Consider the following 19,351-nt stretch of genomic DNA (forward strand, 5'->3'; position numbering starts at 1 on the left):
AACAAGAAATCGAATTCCTTGGTCTTATTATAAGGGTAGGAGGAAAGCTCGATTTATCAGCACATGTTAAAGAAATTTTTTTACTTTTTCCTGATCAATTAGCGGATAGAAAGTAATTCCAAAGATTTTTGGGATGTTTAAATTATATTGTTAATGAAGGATTTCTTCAAGATTTAGCAGATGATAGAAAATTTTTACAGAAGAAAATATCTGAAAAAGTGTCATGGTCATGGACACAAAAAGATACTGAGGCTGTAAAATCTTTGAAAGAAAAATTAAAAGTTTTACCACAACTATACAACCCAACAGAAAATGATTTTTTGGTTGTAAATGTTGATGCAAATCAGTTTACTTGGGCTGGAGTAATGAGAGCTCTACCTAATGGTAAACAAAAACTGGGATTAAATCTCAGTGGATATGTTGAGGATGAAACTCCACAACAATCATATACCATTGTGGGCGCAACCCCACAGTTAAAATCAGATATCCCTAATGGGCGATCAGATAAAACATCAGTTTCAACTGATACAAAACTTGATTACTCAAGTAATAACATCCGAATTAAGGATAACGAACTTGTTTTATGCAAGTATGTTTCAGGTTCTTTCAAAGATGCTGAAACGAGATATCATATTAATGAGAAAGAAACCCTTTCTTGCTTAAAGGTTTTAGAAAAATGGAGAATGGATTTAATTCCATCAAGATTTTTACTAAGAACTGATTCAACTTATGCTAGCGGATTTTGGCGCTACAACTTAAAAGTTGATCATAAACAGAGAAGACTTATTCGATGGCAGATGCGCATCCAACAATTCTATCCTTATATTCAAATAATAAAATCAGAAAACAATTGTTTTGCAGATACTTTGACAAGAGAATGGAGCAAGCTCTAAAGGTTCTCCAAAATAGCCTAAAACAAAAGGATGAACAAATTGAAATTCACAGCCAAAAGCTGAAACAGTTCTCTTCAGAGAGGTGGGAGATGATTAAAATGATCGAAAGTTTAACCAAGATCATAAATGTTGAAGCTCCAACAACAACAAAAGAAGATCCAACAAAAAAGACTTTGAATGAACAACAAAGTTTCTCATCAACATCTTCAGCAGGTTCCATGCCAGAAGAAGATACAAAAAAGTCATGGGCAGACAAAGCCGAAGAAGAAGATGAAGAGCCAAAAAATGGTTCAGACCAACCAAACGTTGTCGTCGATCCAATCAACGAACAACTAGGGAAAAAGGTGTATGTCATCTTTGACGGCCCAATGAAGGGCATCTACAGCAATTGGGCAATTGCAAGTCTTCACATCAATGGCAAAAATGTCAGACATAAAGCTTATCCAACCATGGAAGAAGCAAAAGAAGCTTATAAGGCTTCCTACAAGGAAATGGCCATAGCAAAAGATATTGGTCAACCATCAAAAATGGAGTCTAAAAAGAAGGTTTCAGTAGGCTCTATTATAAATCTCCAGAAGGAAAGAAATAAGCCAAAAACCATTGATGACTTCATAGGAAAATGGAAATGCTTATCAAACTTTAAAGAAGAACTAACACTTGAATGTTTTTACCCAGTCAATACCAAACATGGGGTAAAAACTAATACAGTTCCAGGAATATCCAAAGAATTACTTAAAGAATTCTATGACTATGGAATGCTCAAGACTGTATATCTTGAGGAAAAGGAAGGTTGTAGATTCCAAGAACTCGCTGATCTTCCAAAAGAGATTGGTGATACAACAAAGAGATTTAATGATTTCCTTGCAAAAGGATGAGAAATATTTCTCCAGTTCGAACAGACATACCCATGGTTCGAAGAAGAAAGCAACCAAATGGCTGTAAGGCCAAGAACAATCATAAAGATAGGCATTTCAAACAAAACCTATCTAGAACCAAATGCAACAAGTGTTGGATGGACATTAATCTCATTCCTTCAACAAATGAAGCGTTTCTATGATTACCTAATTAAATATGGGTTATCCATTATCAATTACAAGGTTTTATATGTCTCAGATCATTGTTTCATGGTCTGTGATTCAAAGAAAAAGGTCTCAACAGAGCACCTCAAACAAACACTTCAATTCGACGAATTATTCTCAGGATTCGAAAATGGTCTTTACCAAATCCCAGATGAAGTACAACAGGAGTGTTGCCAATACTTCTCAACCTACAAAGGGCATATCTGTAAATGGTGTGCAAAAGACAAAGTGTCGGCAGAAGAAAATAAAGTACCGACAATCAAAGATAAGGCAAAATAAAAAGTCTAGACACGCGTCATGTAGATGACCGAAGGAACAAAATTGTAATAATGGAACCTTATCATCTGAGTTAGATGGGGTCCATTTAGATAAGGAATCATATCACCGTAGGTGATAATGCTTTTACTTTTTTTCTTTGCGTGTTTTGCTTGTTTTTCTTTTTAGCTGGCAAGATAGAGACATGTGACCAACTTGTGAGTCTCATCTGCCTATAAATAAGAGCCTCGATGCTCACTTGTAGATTACAACTAAAATCAATGAAATAAGTACCATTTAGTTTGTGAAAAACATTGTTGGGAAAGGATTTCGCAGGATTTGAGGTTGTCATCACCAAATCGAAAGATTTTTAAAAGTTTCCAATATCAATAATCGAAAGATTATTTCAAAATCTAGAAGGTCGAAAGATCAGAATCATCAAAAATTCTAGCCAGAAGTCAGGTATAACTTTATATTTTGCAATGGAATTTAGTATGATAAAAGAAAATTCATCTGGTTTCATGGCAGATGTATTAATAGATCATATAGAAAAGGTAGATTTTACCTTAAAACCAGAAGAAAATTTCAAACAAAAAAGTATTTTTTCTTTAATAAAAGAAAAACTATCTAGAGAAAATATTTTAAAATATGGAATGATGGTAGGAGAAGTTCCAGTACCAATGGAATCAACAGATGGATCTGTTATAATATCTATGATTGATGAGGAACAAATAAACGAAAGATTAAAACACTTATCTTTAGAAAAAAGACAGAAGATAGGATATATTCATATATCAACTATCCAAATAATCATAAAAAGCACTTTTATGAAAGGAATAAACTCAGAACTAGAACTTCTTATAGAAGATGCTAGGATGAATAAAAAACATTCACTAATAACCAAAGGTGAAGGAAATCTAAAAGGTGGAAAAATAAAATTTGATATAAATTTACAAATAGGCTTAAGCCTAAATGATATAGATCTGAACAGATCTTTAGTAATTCATTATAAACTCAAAGATCAAGATCTTATGAGACCAGGAAATCATCCTTTTAGTATAAGTTATAAGATGAATTATGCACTAAGTAACTCTCATTATAGTATAGAATTTAGTGGGAGAGAAAAGATACAAATAGATGAACTATTTGCACCATTAGTAAAACTAGAATCACCGATTCTAAAACCACTAAAAAGATCAAAGTCTATCATAACAATAGAAAGAACACCTCTCTTAGAGCAAGAGGAAGGTACTAGTGAACCAAGGTTCCTACCACCGAGAACTTCATTAGACAGTAAAAAGCTTGATAAAAATTTATCAGAAATAAAAACTGAACTTTTGAAAATTAATAAAAAATTATAATGCCTGGAATAACAATAAAAAATGAATTAAGATTATTCAAAATAAGGTTAGAAAATTTAGTTAACAGAATAAAAGGGAATTTTCTAAAAATAAAAATGAAAAATACAATTTGGGGAGTTCGTGACTTAATTATTCAACATATTTCACATATGAAAGAAATATTAGAAGAATTGGAAGAAATAGAAATTATTTCCACACAACAAAAAGAAAGAGCTGAGATATTATTATGGCCTGCTGAGAAATTAAATTATTTAGAAAACCTTTTAAAAAAGGCTGAAGAAAATTCCTCAAATAACTCTGTCCCAAACATATAAATGCCAGGACTAGATCTTATAACAGAATTAAAATTCTTTAAGAAAAGACTAGAAAGCATAGTTTCTGAAATAGAATTTTATAATGAAAGAATTGTTTTAAGACAGGTTCTTTTCCATTCAAAAGAATTTGTAATTTATCATGTAGAATATATTGATGACTTACTAAGAGAAATAGAAGACTTAGAAAATCTTACAACTATACAACGAGAAAGAGCTAAAACACTCTTAAAACCATTTCAAGGTTTAAATAAAATCGAACAAATGTTAGAACAAGTTCGAGGAAATTCCGCTGGTGATTCTGCCCCAACCTGGTATCAGAGCCAGTAATACAATCCAAAGAGATAAAAATGAAAACAAAGAATAAAAATAAAAATATTATTCTTTCAAAAAAGACAAAAGTCTTTTAAAATCGCTTTTTTAATTAACCGATTTAAAAGGTTAAGAGTACAAAATCCACGTGTCACACACTGATTAGGTAATGTTATATAACATCAAAACTCACTATGTCACACAAGTGGAGTCCCTCATTAGACATAGCAAGACCAAACTTAATAAAAATATTGGCCACTTGGTTGGCCTCAATGTGAACATATAAAACCAAACCTACTCCTACATTCATTTTAAGGAAGGTGTATAATTATTATATTCCTAGGTAGGTAGGAGTCATGTTTTAAAAATATCCGGTAGGTGAGAATAATATTTTTGAAGATGTGTGTTATTTGAACAATAATTTGCTTGACAACTTATGCGACAAACATAAATTTACAAAGAAAGTAGATATTGACACGAAAACCGAAGCAATAGAGATAAAATAAATACATAATGTAAGTAAGAGAGAAAAAATTATCACAAAAGTTATCACAAATTGGTTGTACAAATATCATTTCTCATTTTTGAATAAAGCTCATAAATTCATTTGATTTGTATTTGAAGTGTTCAATTTTTATTTATTTGTTTAAAAATGTATGTAATAATTACTTTCTGAATATCCTTGATGTATCAAGTAACTTATTCTGAAAATTTCAGCTAAACAAATGGCAAGGACAGTGGGTATTAGATAATTTCTCAATCGGCCCTAATGTTCCCATAGTGTATTTTTATAGATTTTAGCAATACTAAGGAGCATATTGAGAAATCATATGGGTATATTCATTGATACAATAATTTTGCACTCTCTGCAACCATAGTCATAGATAATAACCAAGTATTATGTACTGATGAGCTTTTGGAATCTTTATTTTTTAATTGGCATTTTTGGAATTATTATTTTAATCTGAAAGATGGACCAAAACATTACTTTATATAGTTTGGGGAAGAAAGTTGGAATTGGATTTAATGCCTTTGTGTTCCTTCAAATATATAGTTCTTCTTTTGACAATTGTGTCATGATTTTGTTCCATTTAAGTCTATTTTATTGTCTAGTAATTTTATCTCATCTAACTTATGCTCAATTTGTAATCAAGGTAGTGAAGATATGTTACATGCTTTGTTTTCCTGCATGCCAAGGACGTGTGGTCCTTATGTCTCCATCAGTCAGTCACTCATTCGGATCGAGATAAATTGCATACTTGGATGAAAGAATTTATTTCAAATATTGCCCCCATTGAATCCATTATCATGTGGAAGATTTGGTTTTCTTGCAACAAATGTATCTTTTTGAGGATATCAAGCATTCTGCCCAAGAAATTGGCACTAAAGTGTTATCATTTCTGCATCACGTCTTGAAAGTGTTTGCTTATCCTACCTCTCACATTGTTCAGCAGCCTGCACGTATTGTCAGTTGGCAATGAGCTAGTATGGATTCAATAGCTCTTAATGTTGATGGTAATGTGTTCCTTGATTCCAACTCGGGAGATTTTGGTAGTCTTATTCGTGATCATACATGTTATTTTTTGCATGGTATCTTTGAAAAAATTAGTAAACCTTGCATTCTTCATGCTAAGATTTTGGGTTTATATCATGGTTTGAAGTTGTGTTGGTATACTGGATTTAAGCAGGTGTTGTGTCTCTTTAATTCAACTACTATTGTCGACCTCGTCAAAAAGGATTTGAATGTACATAGTATGAAAATTTGATCATGGCTATTAAACACCTTCGTAGAGATTGGGTGGTTGGTTTACGACATACTTTACGTTAGGGTAACGCTGCAACTGATTTCCTAGTTAAAAAGGGTGCTCTTAGTGACAGTAGTTTTGTTGTTTGTAAGAAACCCCTCCTGATGACCTCTGTCCTCTTAGCATATATCATGAGTTTGTTCAACCCTAATTTGGGTCTTTTTCTTGTTTTTCCCTTTTGTTACCCGATTGAGCTTCAATCATTCCTTTTTGCAAATGCCATGGGAGTTCCATACTCTTGTGCTTAGTCTTTGTTTTCAGGTTTCTTTCTTTCTTTTTTTGGCTTATTTTTCTCATGTAACCAAAAAAAAAATTGAAGCAAATCTTGACACATTGACAATGTCACTTCTACTAGAGTAATAGGATCTATAGTTATTTTTCTATAAAATTAATAAAAACTGTGTAAGGAAAACAAAGTCTAATTATGAAAACCAAAGGAAACTTTGAGATATATTTCAAAGCTGAAAACTTAGACCAGTACAGCTCCTAATCAAGGGTAGCCTGAACCCCTAGTAACGCTGAAAAAGCTTTAATGGCATAATGTTGAATTTGCAAAGTAAACTGGGTATTATTTTTTGAGTGTTACTTTTCCCACCCTATTGCCTTCTCGCGCGCCCTGAAAAATTCCAAAAATACCCCTGGTCCGGATTATGCTTTCCGGACCATATTGTTAGTAACTTCCGGAATATAAAATCCGGACCATTTGTTGTGCGCTTTTTGTGTCTTTTTTTGATGTCAAGGGTCTCTGTTGACCGTTATATGAACCCCACACAAGCTGAAATGCTATTGCAGGGTTCATAGGAACGGTCAATAATGACCATGACACCACCGACACTCCTACAATACTTAAAAAATTTGAAGAAAATGGAAGGAAAAGAGGTGAAGTGAAGAATGAATGTATTTGTTGAAGATGGAAGCCTATTTATAGCCTTAAACAAGTCCTAGGTCATTAATACAGTCAATGAAAACGTGTTAGTAGTTGTAACCGTCCAACCACTAATTGATGGCACTCTTTCAAAAGAAGCCAAGCTCTCTTTCAAAAGAATCCAATGCTGAAGCATTCCAGATTATACATTCCGGAATGTCCTTAGCCCTACAAAGAAGTGCAAACGTTCCCCTCGTTCACCATAAGAGCACCATAATCGCACTAATCCGGAAAATATCTTCCGGAACTAAAAGGTGCATTCCGGATTGTATATTCCGGAACGCTTCAGTGTCATGGCCGGTGGCCTGCACCACACGCATTTGTAGGTGGTCAAGTCAAAAAAACGTGTTTTACCACGTTTTTTGACTGCATTAATGGTTTCCAAACCATTTTTCACCCACCCCTCCCTATAAATACCCTTCCAAACCCCACCATTTCTCTTCTCTTTTTTTATAATCCGCTTTCTCTCTCTTTTCCTGGGATTGAATCAGAATTCATGATTGGAGAAGAAGAAGATATTAGTGAACAACATCATCATCATGAGTGATGATCAACCTCAAAACTAATGACTATGCTCACACCACTGGCTGTGCTCATATCCTAGATCCGAGTATCCGACCCAGATTGTACCACCGCAACTTCAACCTGGCGATGCAACCCCCACCCTCTGTGTCACTCAGGCGCTGGTTTCAGAATCCTTGCCCGCAAAGTTTCGTTTTTTATAAGTTGTAACAACGCATTGCTTATTCTAGAAATTAATTAATGTTGAAATTAGATTTAACAAAATTCCAGCAGCATAGTAAGATCTATAACATGCCATGGCGCTAGAGACCAAAATTATTAACAACAAAAAGCTGTACTGATTTTACTCTCAAGTTTTTTAATTTTTGGATTAATCTTTGGTTAGCCATGAATGATGAACTATTGGGTTAGAGGGGGAAAAATGAGAAGAAAAATTGTATTAGTTTCTTAGCATACGGGAACAGAGTGAGATAGAAAGAGAAGATATAGAGTTGGGGCTAGATTTGATATGTGCAGACTATGATAAGATATGGTATATAATCTAATCAAGCTGTCAAAAAAAATAGGTCCATGATGAACCAAAATTTTCATGGGTCCATTTTAAACTGAACCTGGTCTTCTTATGCACTTAAATGGTGGAAGTCTTCCAATAAATAACACGACGGCTTTATCACTATGCAACAACATAGTTCAAGAACAAGTACATCTTACAGGCTCATCAGAACTCTCCTACAGTAAACATCAATAAGATATCATGGAATACACAGCCATTCTCTGGCCAAAATATTAGTAGAGTAGGATAGGAATAAAATGACCAAATCTGAGTACAGAATACAAACTACAAGATATTCACACCTCGATAAACAATCAGACTGCACTAAAGAGTTTTGATTCAACATTGCCAAACCACAAGAGAAGGCTGGATGTTAAAATGATTGGAATCACACCGTGTTTCACACAAGTAACAAAGGGTGTTGTATATTTCGGCGTACCCCTTCCTTCGTGACTCAGACAACAACAGGTGAAAAGGACCCTATCTAACGAGGAACCAAATAATCATCACAAAGAAGCCAAGTCCAGGATTTAGGAGGACTATTACACTATGTGGAAAAACAGATTGAATATAAGCAAACACTCGGACACTACTCATTTCCTAAGTTTAAAGAACCATCTTTCATTAACTTTAAGCTCAAGCTATTGAATCTCCCACGTGAGTAATGCCGAGAAGCCTTTCTCCAATCCGTTCCAGTTTTCATCATAGCCACAAATTCATCATAGCTGATTTTTCCATCCTGTAATTGTTCAAGAATTTAAGATGTTAAGATTCCTTAACCATGACTACATGTAAAGAAAAACTATCGACTATTCACCTTGTCCGTGTCTACTTCTTGGAAAATATCATTTGCTACATCTGTACAGTCATCAGTTCCATCTTCCATCAAGGCATTCCGTAGCTCTTCTGGTTCAATATATCCATTCCCATCCTTGTCAAAATAGGAGAAGGCCTTGTGAAGATGCTCGTCATTTGCCATCCTTTTTAAATGAAGGGAAATGGCAACAAATTCTCCATAATCTAGTGTTCCCTTACCATTATTATCTACCTGATGTCAACATGCAATGATCAGAAAGTAAAAACAAGAATTTAAGAACAATTTAAGGTTGGAATGGCATACTTTCAGTACCATTCACACAATGGTTTGAAGATTAATAAGAAAACAGAGCATAGGAAAGGAAAAAACAAACTTGAAAGAGAACTGAAAAAGCCCTTGTATTAGAATGATTCGACGGAACAAGCCCAGTTACAAGTGGCAAGTTTAGACACAGTAAGCTAGAAGAAAAAGGGAAAATTGACCATACTCACAGCTTCAATAAACATCTGAACTTCAGACTCAGCAAGTTGAGACTGATGCTTTTGGAATCCAGCTTTTAGTTCTTCAATGGAAACAATACCATCATTATCAGTATCCATCTTCTTAAACATCTCTTTGATGTCTTCAACTTCTTCATTGGATAAGAAATCAGCAATGACCTGTTTTCAACTGTACAGTCTTAGCTCGGATATAACTTAAAATTCACTTGCTAAACATATCACTAGATACAGTGAACTGACCCTAAGGGCTTTTCTTTTGAATCTATTCATCATTGAGAATTGCTTAAGCCTTGACTTGACAACATCACCAAGAGGAACGTTTGGAGCCTTCTTAGCATTTTGGAGCCAAGGATGCTCTGCAAGACAAGAAACAGATTACATCATAATGCTCATACATTTCTTCTGATAATTTCTTAACATAATCACAATAACTGATTTCTAATTATTATTTATTACAGTAATATGTCCACACATAGACCCATCTCCTTCAACCATAAACTTTGTTTCCCTATTTAAATTTAATTAAAGAAAACAAAGATACAAATTACAAAGGAAAAAGGGTTTTCGAGATTTAAAATTTAAAAAATATATAAATACAGTAAAATATTGTCATTAATCAAGTCTAGTTACGAAATTACATAATTATTAAGACCCACAAAGTAGATGGTTTTGAGAATTCTTCACATGATTTCTTTTTAAAAGATATAAAACAAGTATCACTTTCAGTCCTGAAACTTACAGCATGCAACTCATTTTTTGAATATTATGACCATGGAAAGTCATGAACATACCAAGCACTTGTTTGGCCGTTAATCGAAGCTTAGGGTCTGGTTCCAACATTTGCTTAACAAGACTTTTAGCACTTTCAGAAATACTGGGCCAAGGTTCCCGTTTGAAATCTATAAGCCCTCGAAGAATAGCTTGTGCAACTCCTTGCTCAGATTCTGCATTAGGATTAACATCAAGGTAATATTAATAATAATAATAATAATATAAATCCAAGTTCAAAAACACGAGACAAGTGATAGACATGAACTAAAAGAAAACACAACTTTTCAGATAAACTATGTGGCAAACAAGCATTAGTATGCTCACTCAAACTAAAGGAAAAAGAAAAAAAATACAGAAAACATGGGCACACATGAATGTGCATACATGCTCATGCACATGTAGAGGAGGGCATGCATAAATAGATAGCATTATAAAAATACATATTTATGAATGTAATTACCAGCCCAAAATGGGGAAACAACAACAACCAAGACTTATCCCACTAAATGGGGGAACACCACAGGAATGGATATAGAGTATGCACGTGTACATGTAGATGGGGGCATGCATATAAAGCATTGTAAGAATATACAGATTTAAGAATATAATAATTACCAGCCCAAAACGGGGGAACACCGCACAATAAGATATAGAGTATCACTCCTGCACTCCATATATCTATTTCAGGTCCATAGTTCCGCTTGAGCACCTCCGGAGCCATATAATATGGACTTCCAACAATTTCTGAAAATTTCTCGCCTGGAATTGAATATTACCCACAAGACAATTATGGAAAATAAGTCAAATACTGTAAGCAATGAAAAGAGATTTATGCGTCGGCTTGAAACATGAATAGAGAAAGTAATACAATGTTCTATCAGATGGTAAAACGTCGACAACATAGAGAATATGCTCAACCTAACTTGACGTATGTAGCGCTGAAGCAAGCAGAATAGCTGTGTTTTGCAAGAAAACAAGCTTACATTAGAGGGTGTTTGGTTTGTTTTCTGTTTTAACGTTCAATTGATATACAGTATAATTTTTGGAAAGTATCTTCAATTAAGGGAGAGTATAGTCTATTTTAGTTACATATATTATCTTTTATGTTTTATAGCTTTCATATAATATAAAAAGCTCCCTTGCTTTGTTAGTTTCATTTTAAATATACCTTGAATCCTTTCCAGTAAAAAAATAGTAAATCTTGTGTAGTGGATTAACTCAAACAAATCAGTAAAATTTTGCTCAGCTCATTAGTTAATACCAAAATAATTGGCCTATGGGTTCAAATAATTAAAATAGTAATTGAGCTATTGAGAATAATTAATACCCACATTGGCTTTATATTGTTTTTTATTTTCAAAATCTTCTGGAGGATACAGCGAAAACAACATGGCTATTGGGTTCTATTTTATTCTTCTCAATTTTATAAATGTTTGCAATATCAAATTGAAATGCTGAAAAAAATGGTGTTACGGTGATTTATTACAGATTCCATTTTTTAAATAAAAAAATCATATGCCAACTAGTCATAGAAACCAATTTCTTCTCTTACAAATAACAAATAAGGGCAACCCGGTGCACTAAAGCTCCCGCCTACGCAGGGTCCGGGAAGGGGTCCCACCATTTGGTGTATTGTACGCAGCCTTACCCTGTTTTTTACACAAGAGGCTGTTTCCAGGACTTGAACCCGTGACCTTCCAGTCACATGACAACAACTTACCAGTTGCGCCAAGGTTACCCCTCTCTTACAAATAACAAATATTGAATAAATATTAAATGAGAAGTGTTTATAGAGAAATCTTGCAAAAAATTGAGAAACACTTCCAAAAACTACTTAGAAATCAGAAATTTTTGGGCCTCAAGTCGAACATTATTGGGCCTGAGTGACTTGGCTATTCTCTATAAACCCCTTCACGCCAAAATTATTGGCCCAAGGACATGGATATTACAGATGGTCCAATAGCGGATCAATGATAATGATAGACTCTGATATTGTCTTAGATTTTGGACCTAACTCAACCATACAACATCAACTTATAAGGGGAGGATTGCCCAAGTTTTATAAGATTTATTTGGAATTTACCATTAGCAATGTGGAAACGGGGATTCTCTCTAGTAAAATGGCATACAATTTATCCATAATATGAAATGAAGATGCCATACTGTTAATGTACTAATTTATTAAGTAAAGATAGAAACAAGACTAAATATAAACAAAATATTATCACAGGATATACTGTGACAATAGCCTAACACATCTAATTACATCACATATTAGGTAAAGTACTATTTCTTCTAGCACAAACCCACCACAAATAACCCAAATGTATTCAAACACTTTCCTTCACCTGCAGCTTACAAAGCATTTAGTCTGTTAAGTGTCAAAGGCATAAACTCTAAAACAAAGAATACCAGCCCATCTCCATACAGCAAACAGGACACCGGCACCTCCCTCCTCACCCTAGCAAACAGGAAACCAGCAGTTCCCCCCTCACCCTGAATCACAAAAATCTTGGCAGTTTTTTTGCAATATATCTCCTAGATTCTACTTACCACACTTCCCAAGCAAATAAGATAGTTTTTGGAGTTTTCAACCTTTATCCTCAGCAGCCACCTAAACCTCCAAATGTGTAAATATATCTTCAAACCAAAAAACTTGGACGATCTAGGTTACATAAAACTACCCCAAAGCTCGACAACTTAACATGCCATATTGAGTCGGAACAGCAACTCAACTACCAACATTGCCACAAAGTCACTGACTAATCCTTGCCAGACACCGTCAAAGGGCAGTCCTTTAGTTTTTCCATACTGGTTGCCATCAAAAATGGAATCACGGCCACCCCAATGCTGTCGGCAATAACATATTCCCTCTTTAACCACCAGTCCACACAACTGAACTCCAATGAACTCAAATACTACTTCTTAGTCAAATGCTAATCCTCCTAGTACAATCCCACCAACAACTTTAATATATCCTAACATTAACAAACAATACAGAACCATAGAACAGCTACTTTTTTTTTTTTTTTTTACAATAGACAAGCTACTTGAAAATGCAATGTTACTGTTTTTTTTATCACGGATCAAATCAATTCTAGCAAATCCTACTTCAGCTATAACAAGGACTACAGTTTATGCTTCATTTCGCTTAAGGAATTGGTGGGAAGTGAATTGAAAGAAAAATATATATTTGGACTAACAAAGAAATAAGCTTAATCTAACACAAACAAAGGCGAACTATCAGATTAAACCCAGATCAAAGGCGAACTTCACATTTCCAAGCTATTCCAATCAAAATAAATCAAGTTCAATCAAAACCAAAACTTTTAAATAAAGCAAGGAAAATCATATCCACTTTCCCTTTTACTTGGCAGATGCAAAATGTAAACTATATAGTGGTAAAACTTAATCCTATCAAATATACTAGACCCAACAACCAATTACAGCACTAATTAACAATCAAGCATCAATTTTAACAATAAACCCTATAAAGATTAGCTAAATTAAGAAAATTTCTAATTTAAGCAACTTCAAATTTTAAACTAAACACACTCACAACACTTAAAATTCAACTAATCTATCCTACTACACCTCAGATTCAGTTCCGTACCTGGCTTAAAGAAAATAGACAACCCGAAATCAATAGCTTTAAGCGGCGAATTCTCCTTCTTATTCGCAAACAAGAAATTCTCCGGCTTAAGATCGCGATGAATCACTCCATGCTTATGACAAAGCTGCACAACCTCCACAATCGTCCTCGCAACTGCCGCGGCCGCTCTCTCCGTATAATGCCCTCTAGCAACAATCCGATCAAAAAGCTCCCCACCTTCACAAAGCTCCATAACAAGATGAACAGCATTATCATCCTCACACGCTTCACGAAGAGTCACAATACTCGAACTCTTAGGCAAATGGCGCATGATAGCAACTTCACGGCGAACATCATCAACATCAACGGCGGTTCGTAGCTTCCGTTTGGAGATGCTTTTGCAGGCGAGTAGCTCGCGAGTGTCACGGTCGATACAGAGATAGGTTACTCCGAATTCGCCGCGGCCGAGTTCACGGTCGATGAGGTAACGGTCTTCCATGTTGTCGGAGGTTTTGGTGGCGGCGAGGACGGTGACCGGTGGGGTTTTTTTGTTGGCGGTGGTTTCAGTTCGTTTAGGGTGGTCGTGGTTGGAGAAAGAGGATTTGACATCTTCGCGTGCGACGGCGGCCGGAGATCTGCAGCAGTTACCCATATCGGAGGTGGATCGGAGAAGTGGTGGTGGTGGTTGGGTTTCACATGAGAATGTAGAAACCCTAACCCTAGAAAGTGAATGTGTAAAATTGAAATTGAAATTGAAGGTGGAAGATGGAGAAAGGAGTGTGAAGTGAATGTGATAGAAAGAAAGAAAGAAAGAAAGAAAGAAATGAATAGTATAGAGAAGTAGAAAGAAAAGTGTGTGAGAGGACAGTGTAATTACGGTGTGACACTGGAAATTAGGAACTAAGATACTACTGTTTTTGGTAATATATAATAAAAATAGAATTCATTGCAAGGATTTAATCTAAATCTAAAATAAAATCAAAGTAAGTGATCTCAAATGATTAATAAGTTTCTTTAAATGAAAAATTGCTTACCAGAATTTGAGCTCAATTTGTAGAAGAAACAATTTTTATAAGACTTTACTTGTTTTTCAGCTGAATTTATATTATCAGTGTCACTCTTCCATCAGACTAGAGTGTCAACACCAAAAAAAGTTTACTTATTCTTGTTAAATTTCATTTTAAGAAGTATGTAAGACTAGTTTAATCTACCGTTAAGCAACTTTATCTGAGTTCGAACTCAAAATATTGTTGTTCTATGTACGAGTTTTAAATGATATTTGTTACCTCAACCAGAAATAAAAAAAAAAAAAAAAAAACTTCATTTTCAGTGGAAAACAAAAGAGATATTGTTGAATGGATTTTGTTTCTTTTTTTTAAAAAAAAATTATCTCTTAATTAATAGTTTACTTTCTATAATTGAAATTACTTCAAGGTTAATGTACTTTAGAATACTAATAACTTTTTTATCTAATAAGTATTAAAGTTTTTTTTCCTAAATGATTGTTTTTATCAACGGGTATTAAAGATTCTTTTTCCTAAATAATTGTTTTTTATCTCTTCATTGTGAGTTTCCCTTCTATAATTGAAGTAACTTCAAGTTTAATGTAATATTGAATACTAATAACTTTTTATATAAAACAATAAATAAATAAATAAATACCTCCTCAAAAAGAAATTAAATAAGAAATTAAATATTTTTTTTGAAGGAAGAAATTAAATATATGTTACTTCTCCATATACATTTTTATAATTTCAGATATCAATGTGTAGAGTTCTTTTCTTAAAAAAAAAAAAGTGTAGAGTTTTAAATGGTCGAGGGATCAATCTTCGACTCTTGAGAAAAACAAAAAAAATGTTAACCGTTACTCATAGGGCACTAGTTAAAGAATCAAATGTAGTTACATGGAGAGAACACGTTGTGTTTATCCAACATATTTTCTTATAAAAATTAATCCTCGATAAACGATCATGAAAACTTTTACTTATAGGAGAATGATAACCATTGCCCTTGGGGTATTGGTTAAAGTACTAAAATAAGTAAGTTTGCATCGAAAAGTGGTGTAATTATTGTCAAAACATGAGTAAAAACTTGTATTTCCAACACAAAATTTCTATTAATGGAATCCTTAACCATTGCCCTTAAGGCACCGGTTACCAAGACCCTTACTTATAATACGGTGATAAAAAAAAAGTTCTAGCTCTTTCTTCAACATAGCAACGTCCACATATCAACGTTTGTCTTTTTTATATCCGATATCAATTTAACTTTTCTTAAGAAAGAAAACATTTCATATCATATGTATTTTTTTTAGACCGTTTCTTTTCTCATCCTATGAACTTCTCACGTGTCTTATGCAGTTTGGATTTTAGAATCCGAACTGCATAAAAACTCCATAAAACCTTCAGAAACGCGTTGAAATATTTCAGATTTTAGAATTTGAATAGAACGCGCGCGAAACTCATTGGATAAAAAAAGTAATGGCATTTTCATTATTGTTTTTTTAAGAGGTTGAGAGTTTTATTCCTCGTGTAACATAGTAACTTTTTTCTTTCCAAAGCAAACATCGTAACGTTAAAATATTAGCATTTATCATGTTTTTAAATTCTTGTGTCAAATTCAATTTCCTTAAGAAAAAAAAATAGTAAACCATCAAATTGGTCCATATTTTTGTACCAAATTTTTAATTTGGTCTTCGACTCTATTAATAACTCAAAATAGTCCATGTTTTTGTCAAATATTTCTCAGATTGGTCCCTGACTCTATTAGTTGTATTGTATTTTGAGTGTTAATGGTTCAATGTCTTTTGGATATTATTTAGTGGTTAATGGCATAATGTCTTTTGGATCTTATTTGACATGTTGATGACTTAAAATGCAAAACAACTAATAGAGTCATAGACCAATCTGAGAATCGTATGATAAAGACAGGGACCATTTTGAGTTATTAATAGAGACAGAGACCAATTTAAGAATTTGGTACAAAGACAGGGACCAATTTGGTGGTTTACTCGAAAAAACAGGGACCATTCCTATGAGATGAGAGTTGTCACTCACTTATTATTGTGATTATGTCAAACTCAATATGATTTCAAACACACTCTAATCCTTTGATGACAAATTCATGCCACACCTTATTTACATTCATTTTCAAATAAAATCTTAGGTAACACATATTTTCCTTTGTTAGATATCACCAAAGTTACCCTTTTTTTTCTTTGACAGATAACTACCTTATTATATAAGAAATGAACAGTAGCAAATGTCCAACCAGTCACTATCTGTTTGTCTTTGTAAGGTGCCTGTAAATTTAAGTTCGGTAAATTTTATCATGCCTAATGTAGCCATAGTGAAATTTCGTTTATTTGAACTTAGAGTCCTTACTGTTTAGGTTTTTCCCGTTTTGTTTCTTGTCACTTCTTGCAAAATAGTGCAAAGATCTGTTTCGTTATTAATTTCCTTTCTTCTTTAATGTTATTTCAACCTACCTGGCAAAAGATACGTACTATATTGTTTACTATTAAATTTTTGGTGGACAAGGTGAATTTTTGTTACACGACAAAATTAATAATTGAGACTACTATGTAGTTTTATCAAGTGGAAAAATGTTCCTTGATAAAACAATGCTTTCATATTATGTGCAGACGTATTTATTGACTACATTTGAGAATTTTGAGTATACAAACAACATTCTTGTATTTTACAATTGAAGTATGTTTTTGGTTAAATGGACATGTGCAAATGTGCTCAAGTCCCTAAAACAGAGGTGGTTTAGTGGTTCCTTATTATATTATGATAAAAAAACTTGATTAAGTGTTCCAAGTATTGGGCAGCATTGCCTAAAAATAATTATGATCGTGTATCTCAATTATAAATTGTATCTAAACAGAATTTCAATTCATTGTGGTAGGGTGTTCACATTCAAAGAACCATTATTGTGATGCTCTAAAATCTCAAGACATTACCTACAAGTAAGTTTGATCGGTTAAACCGTAAGGACTGGACAAAATAATGTAAGACAAAACAACACAACATAAGGTAAAATAATGTATGATAAACTTTTATCCAATTGAATAATTTTTAGTCTTATACGATTTTTTATGGACAAAAGGTTATTTTTGTATTTTAGACAACTTGTATGTGAGACAAAAAGTTGTGTTGTTGTTTAGTGAGAAACAAAAATTTTAGTTTTTGTCATGTCACTTGTCTCAAGTTTGTAATGTCCTTGAAATAGTTTTATAAATCAAACGTTGTACAACTGAAATTGTTATGTCCATCATTTTTTAGCGTATCAAACGCACACTATATGACTATATGAGTCACATTTGTTATATATTCAACATTTAGCTCATACATATTCGATTTGAGACTAAACATTCTAACTTGATGTCAACAATCTCCATTTCAAATGCAAGTATGTCATATCTGATACTTGGCATCCGTTACAACCAACAAAACACGCCTCCTGATTACAACATTGGAATTTTTTGATACAATAATAAGTTGGTATATCAAGTGTGAGTCATATATCACACATCGGATGGAAAAATGAATGTTGAACATTGTATAAGTGAGAGGACCCATCAACTTAACGCTTAAGATTTTGGATTAAAATGTAGTGTCTTTCTCACTTATGTGATTGTTCAAGGCCTAATATATTGATCCCCGGGCCCCCTCTCACATCTTATATGTAACTATCTTTATTTGTTCACTAAATTGGTCCCTCCATCTTAAAATTCCATAGTTTTAGCCCCTTTCTCAAATTTCTAGACATGAAAATGGTGAGGTGACATTTTAAATGAACTGATGATAGTGTAGGATCATTCCTATCCTATGAACTAATTATTTACATGAAATTAATTAAATTACAAAAAATGAATAGAATTGAAGTTGCAACTAAAATTTTTAGGGAGTTTTTTTTCTTGCAATCCTATGAATGTTGATTATTCTACATCATTAGATCTTATTTTACATTATTTAAAATAAGTCACATCACAATTTTTTAGTCCAATAATCTAAGGAAGGGACCAAAATTAATTACATTAGAGGGTAAAAATAATACTTATATGTTTAACCCGATTTTTCCCACTATATATTTCATAGTAATTTTTTTAAAAAAAAAAAAATTAATCATTAGTAATTCATAATCTTTTTAGCATGTTATATATGTTATATGCTATTTGGGTTTAGGTTTTATTTGCTGTTAGCATAAGGTTTAATGTTTTGGTCAATTTAGCTTATATGATATAGTATTTGACATGTAATGATGCTTGATGAGTGAAAAATGGTTGGATTTAAGTATGAATGGTTAGTTTTACTTAGACTATAAATAAATTAAATGTTGGATATATAAAAAAGAGTTATTCTGAGTGTCTTAGTCGGTGGAGAAGTAGTCTTTAGACCAAAAGAAAATACTCATTTATAGTTTCATATATGGCATTCTCAAGGAATTAAAGGACCAAAAGAAGTAGATCATTTATAGATCTAAGCATTGATCAAAATAGTTGAGACCAGAATTATAATTAACCAATAATTCAAGATCATAATTAAGGTTAAGTTCAATGATGGAGTAGAGTGCAAAATCCAGGAACAAAAAGAGAAAAAGGTTGCTGGAAAATAACAAATGAAAGATGCCATGTGCTGTCTCTTTATTTTA

The 19,351-nt window shown here is 33.2% G+C and overlaps 1 protein-coding gene across 1 annotated transcript; it reads right to left on the bottom strand.

Annotated features, from left to right (window-relative positions):
- Positions 1-8,215: 8,215 nt before the first annotated feature.
- Positions 8,216-14,569, bottom strand: CPK13 (calcium-dependent protein kinase 13). Its single transcript, XM_085731020.1, has 7 exons — positions 13,718-14,569; positions 10,720-10,863; positions 10,125-10,277; positions 9,574-9,689; positions 9,325-9,492; positions 8,834-9,064; positions 8,216-8,755 (listed from the first exon to the last, which is right to left on the bottom strand). The coding sequence occupies exons 1-7, from the start codon at positions 14,346-14,348 to the stop codon at positions 8,606-8,608; spliced, it is 1,593 nt and encodes a 530-aa protein (XP_085587146.1). The 5' UTR covers positions 14,349-14,569; the 3' UTR covers positions 8,216-8,605.
- Between the last annotated feature and the right edge of the window lie 4,782 nt (positions 14,570-19,351).

Source organism: Medicago sativa, chromosome 7 (assembly GCF_051527215.1).
Source record: "Medicago sativa cultivar Bolivia chromosome 7, Bolivia_mono, whole genome shotgun sequence".
NCBI lineage: Eukaryota > Viridiplantae > Streptophyta > Magnoliopsida > Fabales > Fabaceae > Medicago > Medicago sativa.

Coding starts and splice junctions, on each gene's coding strand:
- CPK13 (XM_085731020.1), bottom strand. CDS start 14,348: ATGGGTAACTGCTGCAGATCTCCGGCCGCCGTCGCACGCGAAGATGTC. Junction 10,864..13,717: donor GTCTATTTTCTTTAAGCCAG/GTACGGAACTGA, acceptor ATTCAATTCCAG/GCGAGAAATTTTCAGAAATT. Junction 8,756..8,833: donor AAGAAGTAGACACGGACAAG/GTGAATAGTCGA, acceptor GAACAATTACAG/GATGGAAAAATCAGCTATGA.